Source organism: Anarrhichthys ocellatus, unplaced genomic scaffold, assembly GCF_004355925.1.
Source record: "Anarrhichthys ocellatus isolate YVR2014 unplaced genomic scaffold, GSC_Weel_1.0 scaffold1909, whole genome shotgun sequence".
Classification (NCBI taxonomy): Eukaryota; Metazoa; Chordata; class Actinopteri; order Perciformes; family Anarhichadidae; genus Anarrhichthys; species Anarrhichthys ocellatus.
This window is the reverse complement of record NW_022281883.1, coordinates 1-9,344: the sequence shown is the minus strand read 5'-3', so window position 1 is coordinate 9,344 and position 9,344 is coordinate 1. Positions and strand designations below refer to the sequence as shown.

The window sequence follows — 9,344 nt, the reverse complement described above, 5'->3', positions numbered from 1 at the left end:
ACAGCATGATGTTCATTTAGTACATTATGGTCCATTTAGAGTCAAACAGACCATAAAGCAGGGGATGCTTTAGGGCGGGGCTACGCGGTGATTGACAGGTCTCTACCAGAGACGTATGCGCCGTCTCTACGTCACTCCTCCTCAGTCCAGATATCACTTCTGTTAAATGTTTGTGAAGAAAACAACATGGCAACGACCAGAATCCAAGATGGCGATGGCGAAATTGCCGAACTCAGATTTTTTTAAACGGTAGTCCACAAACCAACGGGTGACATTACCACGACTACGTCCACTTCTTTACAGTCTATGGTTTTACCAGATAAAGAGGTCTGCTGTCTGACTGCTTGGGTTTTCTATCAATGCTGCCAGAACTCAGCAGTTACTACATTGTAAAAGTCCAACAGCAAAGAAGCAGGTTGGTCCGTTGCTGGTTAAGTGATGATTAGGTATCAATGGTATTTGAAAACTGGTTTCTGCCCCCGGCCCTCGTTATCATTCATGCCTCCTCTGGTCTCGGTGGCAGCAAAGTTCCCCTAAACGGACTCCAGGCTCAGGAGCAATGCCTCTTCATCTCACCGCTTCACACTCCAGAAGACGGGCTATTCGTCTGCCCACCGCTCGACCCGCTAATCTCTCTTAAAAAGCTCACATGTACTGCAGAGGTCTGGTACCTGTCTTATCTGAGGAGAGAGATGATGATGAGGAGGAGGAGGAGGAGGAGGAAGAGGAGGAGGAGGAGGAGGAGGAGGAGGAGGAGGATCATCTCTAGTGTAGGAGTCACCTTTGGCCTTGAATTTAGAGCAGAACCGCAGTCGTTGCAGGAAAACAAGCCCGTGGTGAATGTTTCCTCCGAGGGCTACTTCTTCTCTATAATTGAAAGGTCAGCGCCTGAAAGGAAAGTTCATTCGTGCCTGCAGATACTGTATGTGTCAAAATAAAAGCCTGCATTAACAACCCCCCCCCCCCCCCCACACACACACACAGAGCCAATATCTTCAATACCTCCTCCTGGTTTTAACAACTATACACCTGACCCCCTTTGATGGCGGAAATCCTCCATTGCTTGTGATCGGAGGAGATTCCTGCAGCCAACGCTCCCTCAAGTGGCAACAATAAGTCTCTCTTCATGAGCGGTGTTACCATGTTGGCTGATTTCTCTGTTTTCCCTTTCAGGTGCAACTAGACTTGAACTCTGGTGGCTCACTGAAGCCCCCATGTGGACTCGAGTGGAAACATCTGCTGCAGCTCTTGAGATAAAAATGTTCCAGTGCATGAATGGACAAATATTTTACTAAAGATCTGAACCTGGAAAAAAGCCCAATAAAACAACGTGTCTGACTGCAACAGCAGCCGTTTAATCTGAGGTTCTCTTTCTTTATAAACGTGAAAGAAACACGTGGAGATCTCAGCTGGCTGATTACAAAGAAATACAAACGTGTTTAAGAGTCACATTAACTAAAGTCAAAGTCTGTAATCGGTCAATCAACAGAAAACTATTAAACAAGACATCGTTTTGGAGACTTTTTTTCTCCATGTTGTGACATTTTATAGACAATCGTTTAAACTAGAAGATAATAAACAATTAATTGAGAATGAAAATAATCGTTGGTTGCAGCTCTAAACATGAACACACAGATATAGATGTGAAACTGATCTTTATGGTATATTTTTGTCATAAAACATTAATACATTTTGATACTGTGCGCTAACGTTCCCGTCCGTCTAGCACATCTTTAGCAGGACGTCTGATGGAGGACGTCTGATGTCCCCCAAGACCCGTTTGAGAGGAGAACTTTGAGGAGAACCTTCAGGCCAAAGAGCTGATATCAGATCAGCCTGACCTCACAATCAGACAGCAGACTAGCGGGGAAGGGAAGCAGCACATGAAGCTTCTCTAGCTGCACACCAGACAGGTTAGGCTAGCTGCATGACGTCATGCTAATAACGTATTTAGCTTTTTAAAACAACGGGACAGATCCAGCACGGACAGCTAGGGAGAGAGGGACATGAAGCACCTGCTGAGACATGATGTATAGTTATAAATACATCATTATATATATATATATATATATATGTGTTTTATATTACAGTGAATATTATATGATATATATATATATATATATATTATTATATTATACTGAATATTATATGATATATATATTATATTATACTGAATATTATTATGATATATATATATATATTATATTATACTGAATATTATGATATATATATTATTATATTATACTGAATTTCCTGTGAGGGTGACTAAAATAAGATGTCCTGACGTGTTTATCAAAGTGTTATTTACTGCTTTTTGTCATGTTGGAATAAAGGTTAAATATTTAACTGCAAAGTAGTAATACGTGTTTGATAACTTAATGTTTTTGCATTAAATCATTCTGGGATGTTTGCTGAAATTGATTGGATGTGGCACAGCCCTACAGAGAACATGCTCCACCAGCTAACACTGGGTACAACACTCACCATATTAATATCATTTTCCAAAAAGACACAAAACACAAAGTTCAAGATGAATTGACTAACTTTTTATCTTTTTACAGATCATATTATCGTGAACATCTGATATTGTGGCAGCTCTACCACAGATGATACAGTCCATCGAGAGGAAACCAAACTCCATGGGAATCCATCTAATACCATGTGAAATATGGATTTTAACAATATCCCCTTAATAACAGAATGAATGTCGTTAAATAAAAACATTTGGCACATTCCAGCTGTTGTGGTTGGTAACCACTGATTGACACGTCTCATGTTTGATGGACGTGACTATGAACTATGAGGGATCTTTTTATTGTGTTTACTGAAAAACAAACTGTACTGATCGCTCAGCTTTGTACAATGCAGGAAATCTACAGCATCTTTTCTGTAATAAAACCACACGAGCCAAATGAAGAAAACAACTCATTGAAATAAAAGCACTCGTGTTTCTCTCAGTTAAAAGTCTGTTCTTCACTCGGGCCTTCAGCAGGTCTTCAGCCTCTTGGTCTCTTGGCTGTGCGTCGCCTCCTCCTCCTCCTGGACTCTTTTAGCTCGGCTCACGTCGGGCGTCTTCTCCACCTCGGAGACGCTTCCTCCCGGGTTTCTCAGCTCCCTTTTCTCCCGTCTCCCCTCCATCTCGCCGATCTCTTCAGCGAAAAGGGTTTTAAGTGCGGGAATGAGCCCGGGGAGGATTTTAAAGTCCCCGAAGCGAATCTGAGGAAAGAGGAAATGGAGGAAATGATTGACTAGCAGGTTGTAACCCCTAAAAACAAGAGAGGCTCAGAAGAAAGAACACCATACATTCAGCTTCAGCTCAAATGATGCATTCAGGTGCAATCGTATATATACACAAGAAAAAGGCTTCCCTATTCAGCTGATGAAGACGTCACACGACTTACTCTCATGTGGTCAAACGATATCCCCACTCTGTTATTGAAGTCCTCGCTGAAGAGGGGGATCTTGGCATAGCGCTGGCTAAAGTGGTTCAACATGATGAAGTCGGCGTTCATCCTCATGCCGATGCCGATGGCCTGCGAGGTCGTGCTGTCAGGGGAAAAAAACAACAACACGGAGCATGAAGCAGAGAGATTTACTGACGTCTCAGTTTTAGGGACATAAAAGATGTTTTTGCGAAAACAGACTCACTCTGGAAGAATAAAAAAATGTGCAGAAATCAATATCATATCTGTGGAGAGTAGAGATATTTAACAATGCACTCAAGACATAAGTGCAACCTCAAACAGGCAATAAAGTGCATTTATTTTGTTTACCGTTCCTTATTCTATTCAATTCACATCTCTGCAGTTTGTGACTTTACTCACCTGTGTCTTTTCTCCACAGCTTCCTCCTCCATCCCGTCCTCCAGCGTGGCCTCGTGGATCAGTAAGGTTGCATTCTTTCCTGCAAAGAAAAGAAAAAAGAAAAGTGGAATGAGAGTCCTGAATCACAGAGAAGCACTAACAGCCTCTTCCCCCTCAGGAAATCAATCAGGCGGTCGGAGTAATCAAGAATCGGCACGCCCTGGTTTTGTCCGGCGAGCCGATGCCATCTATAATGAACAGGCGTGGGACACACTCGCCGTCTCCGGGAGGCTTCGCTTGGACCGAATCCAGTCAAGCAATTTAAGAAGAGTCAATGAAGTGGGATCCCGCAGGAACCTCTTTAGAGAGAGGCCTGCCAGCTCGCAGAGTGATCGAAAGCATTAAGGAATATCTGATAAATTATTCAGATGTAGTTCGATGACCTTGTATGAAGCTCTCTGGATTATTGAAAGCCTCCTCCGCTCGATTTGCTCTCACACGCCCTGTGTGTAGATACACTCTGAGTTAAATGTGGAACTGACCGGTGTGTACGAAGGCATCGCAGGGCATGGTGTCGCCAGAGAACGCCAGTTTCCAGCCGGACCGGTGAGAGAAGCTGCAGGCGAAGGCGTTCTTACAGTGACGCACGGTGCACGTCTGGAACTGACACACACACACACACACACAAATAATAAATACATTTAAAAAGACACGTCACTAACAAAACTGATGTGATGTTTAAACACCTTCTCCAAATCGTTCTCCTTCAGCAGTCCCTGGATGAACAACTTCGTCCTCTGCCTGGGCACCTCGCCGCCGTCGCACAGAACTTTGTTCGGGATGAGGCTGAAAAACACAAAAAGACACGATATAAAAGACATCGAGTCCACAACAATATAGATCTCTTAATTAAAAAAGGGTTCATCTCTGTACGCTCAGGGTGCTTTTCATTATGCAAACGAGGATTTCCAAAGTGGCAACCTCCGGTTCTGCCGAGTGAAGCCGAAGCTTCATGTCTCAAAGCTGCATTCTCTCTAGTGTCCACCAGGGGGCGACTCCTGTGGTTGTATAGAAGTCTATGAGAAAGTGACTCTACTTCTCTCTTGATTTATTACCTCAGTAAACATTGTAAACATGAGTTTATGGTCTCAATCTCTAGTTTCAAGTCTTGTTCATTTAGTAAATAATGGTCCATTTAGAGTCAAACAGACCATAAAGCAGGGGATGCTTTAGGGCGGGGCTACACAGTGATTGACAGGTCTGTACAAGAGACGTATACGGTTGCAAAAAACAAATGGGTGTTGTGACGATGACTACGTCCACTTCTTAAATAGAGTCTGTGGTCTTGCATTTAAGGGATCGGAAGATCCTCCAGGATGGTTGAGGGGCAACAATGTCTGGTTCTAATGAGTCGGCATAATGAAAGGTTCCCTCAGTGGTGGGAGGTAACGAAGCAAATATCACCATGAAGCTGAATAAAACACTAAAACTGAACACACACACACACACACACACACACACATATCCATAGACTGCATTCACATACTTGATGTGGTTGAGGATCTCCTCGCAGTGATCGTGATACTGGCTGAGCCAGCTCATGATCTGCACCGGAGCCACGAGGTAGACGGGGCTGAACGTCTCTCCCAACGTTGTCTGGGAGACAAACAATTACGTTTGTTTAATAAATAATTATTTAGTAATTTTTCATTACATTAAATGACCGAAAGATAGGACGTCGTATTAGAGTCCTTACAGTTAAAAAGGGTAAAATGTCTAGATGTCTTATGATTTCCATATTCTGTTCTTTTACGTACCAGTGCTCGTTCCCTCTGATAAAGCAACATTAGCAGCCCCTAAGAAGAAGAAGAAAAGGTTATTTTGAAGCAGCTCCCTTTCCACTGAAGTGATCTGTATTTCCTCGTATTAAGACACAACGTGGTCGCATCGTATCGTGCACAGCTGCTTACCGTGTGGTGGTCAGCGTGCATGTGTGAGATGAAGACGGTTGAGATCTTGGACAGAGCGTCGTCCACGTTGTCTCCGTAGTGTCTGCAGAGCTGACCGAAGGTTCCCTCTCCACAGTCCAACAGCACCGACTGAGTCGGGCTGCACGCAGAGAACGAACAGAAGAACAGACTCAATTAATGCATACAAAAGAGAAAGAAGTGTCTTCTTCCTTGCATCACCGCGATGTGATTGAGCCACACTGACAGGTGCACTCCATCTCCATAAAAGTTATTTTAATTTCATTTCATACAGATATGCACCAATAAACCCACAGAGTTTTATTAAATCTTCAGCTTATATTTTGGGTAAAATGTTGCGTTGGAAGTGATCAAAATAAAGAGTGGAATTAAGTGAATTTTAGGAGATTATAAAACAAAGAACAACAAACTACAGAAGAACTTGTGCTGCAAACGGTAGTTTTATGATCCACTTTTCATTTTGTTTCATTGGAACTAAATACAAATTAAGAGCAGATTTTATAAGTGGATCTACCCGTGTGGAAAGCGGAGATCCGTACCTGATATTAACTAAAGTGCCGCTGACGTTTCTGATCTTCATCGGTAGAGCCGAACCTGTTCCCAAGAAGACCACCTCGGGGTGTTTCTCTCCTGTAGAAAACAGAACATGCTGGTATACTTTCCCTTCACACCACTGGAGGATCCATCCACTTAAAAGTATCAAACTCTTTTGTCGGGCTGTGAACTAGGAGAAAGCAAAGGTCCCGGAGGAGGAGGTTTAAAGAGGAGAAACTCACCAGAAAGATCTGCGCCGTCAGCGGAGCAGATCTTCCTGCACTTGTCCACTTCTTCCAGAAAGTTTGGGACCTCAGACGCCTCTTTCACAAACTCCTCCGTGTTGCAGGAGGGGATGGCGTCTCTAACAAATGAGAAGCAGAGTCAAGAAGACACACACCGCTGCCCGCAACAACAAGAAAACAGGGATTCTTTCTCACATCTGACCTCGACGCGCCGCTGCAGTACTTGACAGAAACAGCGAAGAGGGAAAAGAAAAACCTGACACTTTGAAGACGAGGTTAAAAAAGACGAGCGGAGAAAGCGGCCGAGTGCAGTGGTCCGTTCCAGATTGTTTTCTGTGACGAGGCGCCGCTCGGAGAGGCAGAGTAATGTTGGCTACATTTGGGGGGGGGGGGTGAAGGACAAACTAACCTTTGCCACTCCATGACAGGCCTGAGCTGGAACTTGAGCAGACACTCGGCTCTGACGTTTGGGATGTGCAGCTCAGCCGGAGCCTCCTGGGGAGGAAAACACAGTTACTGAGCCACTGCAGTCAGTACATTACATTACATTACAGTACAGTACTGTGATACAGGAAACGTAGTGGAGGGGTGATTATGAAGTCATGTGATGTAATATATGTGCAACGAGCTACACACCAAAAATGTGAAATAAACGACCACCGCTGCCAACGATTTCTTTCATTTTCGATTAACTTTCCGGATTATTTTTGGGGGAAAATGTAAGAAAATTGTGAAAAATGCATTTTAGTCATTTCCCAGAGTGCATGGAGACGTTTAAATATCAAACATCCTGTTTTGCTGAACCGACTTTCTTTTTAAAACACTGTTTTTTAAAATGAAACAGATCAGGGAAACTAAAGAATATTTATTTACTTAAAAAGGTATGAAACAGAGAAACTCTTTTAGTTTTGTTGACTCATTTAATCCACTTCCTCTTAAGCTCCTCCTCTCTCCTGCTCATCTTTAAAGAGGATCATTTCATTTTCTCTAGTTAGTTCTTCTTTGTCCATTGTATTATTAGATCTACTTGAGTTTGCAGCACATGATATAAGATGAAGAAGTTACGGTTCATGTCCCCTAGAAGCTCATTCAGGTCTGACTCAATGTGACCTTTCACCTTTTAGATCTGTGGAAGTTACAGACGTTAGTTTTGTGGGATACCTTTGACTTGTAGGACTTGAGTTCTGGAAAGATGTCGTGGTGGATCACGTTCAGCTGGGCCTGGATCTTGTGACTTCTGACGTTGTGGACCGTACAGACCTGCTCATTCAGGATCAGGTGTTCTGTTGTGGACGGAAACCTGCGCGCGCACACACACACACACACAGACACACACAGACAGACACACAAAACTCAAAAACAGTCAGAATGTCTGTGGAATGTGTTTGTAAAGAGGGAGAAGACAAACCTCCCCATCCACCGTTTGTATTGATCGGTGGACAGAACGGACTCCGGAGTCATGTGGACCACCAGCGCAGCCGAGTCCTCCGTCGCTCCCGTCTGGTATCTGGAGGAGACGACACACTCAAACTTAAATACTACATTCAACATCCACAAACACTGAACAAAGATACGTATTTGAATTGAGTGTGATGGCTTATAGAAGGTATGATATCATTTATGAAATATTTACAATAAGGAAAGATCACCTTCTCCATGAGGCTCAGGAAACTAGATTTGGGAGAAGTGTAGAACGTACATTTCCTCTCTTATGTTTAAATATGTTTTATTTATTTATACCTCAAATGAAACTTTTGTGTTCTATAATAATATTGTAAAAACTGGAACGATGAATAATTCTGTAAAAGTATCCAAATAAAGACGACTCTGTGATAAATAAGAATAAATAAAATGTGCATCACAGTTCTTCTACCTCCTCAGCTGCGGGTCGGAGCAAACCGCCTCAACAAACTCCTCAGACGGACACTCGACGACGATAAAGACTGGTCCCGGATTAGTGGGGGTACAAACCTGCTCCGGCCGGATCTACAAGACGACGGACAGAGAAAATTAATTTCAGAGCTGCAGCTTAAAAAACAATAATAATGAAAAGAAGCGGGTTAAATCAGACGGGGAGCGTTTTTCTCGGCACCTCTTTTCCTTCGTACGTGACAGTTTTCCCGCCTTTCAGAGCTGCGATGAGCGGACCGATGGCTGCTGTTCCTCTGTGGAGGAAAAGAAGGTTTCATAACGTTTATCATAGAGGTTATGAACGGCAGCTTCATTACAATGGTCACAGTAACTCATGTTAAATAATGTTAAAACACAGGCGGGTTCCAGCTTCTCCAATGCTATGCGAGTATGCTGCTGTTTATGTGATTACTAATTTAAATATTTTGGGGGTTTGAATCATAGACTGGATATGGACATTGTGAGAGATCATTTTGTTACTATTTTATGACATTTTATGGAACAAATAAATGATCAATTAATCAAAAAATAAATAAATCAACAGATAATAAAAAATTAATTAGTCTCAATTACATAAATGGTTTATAATGAAATTAGGTCTATAATGAAAACAACAATATATTCAAATAATCATTATTATTATTCTATAGAGAGCTAGAAGATATTAAAACTGTTTAAATTTGACTATTTCCATCCAATTAAATTAGGAAAAAGTCTCAATGAACTTGTTCCAACAGATAAGCTGTTCATTCAAACCCAAAACATAATAATATTAATAATCAGACATTTGTGTAACATCTTGAATATGACGGTTAACACACCGAGTACAGGTTTAGTTTACGTCCTGAGCAGAGTAAAGAGAG

At 42.4% G+C, this 9,344-nt stretch overlaps 1 protein-coding gene across 1 annotated transcript; it reads right to left on the bottom strand.

The window, feature by feature from the left end:
- Nucleotides 1-2,524: 2,524 nt before the first annotated feature.
- On the bottom strand, nucleotides 2,525-8,749 carry elac2 (elaC ribonuclease Z 2; the record flags this gene model as incomplete). Its single annotated transcript, XM_031839745.1, has 15 exons — nucleotides 2,525-3,216; nucleotides 3,402-3,546; nucleotides 3,825-3,903; nucleotides 4,346-4,466; nucleotides 4,550-4,649; nucleotides 5,350-5,459; nucleotides 5,621-5,659; nucleotides 5,774-5,912; nucleotides 6,331-6,421; nucleotides 6,568-6,689; nucleotides 6,980-7,065; nucleotides 7,732-7,870; nucleotides 7,979-8,077; nucleotides 8,444-8,556; nucleotides 8,663-8,749. Coding segments are annotated over 15 exons (1,701 nt in total), but the record flags the coding sequence as incomplete, so codon positions are not given.
- Between the last annotated feature and the right edge of the window lie 595 nt (nucleotides 8,750-9,344).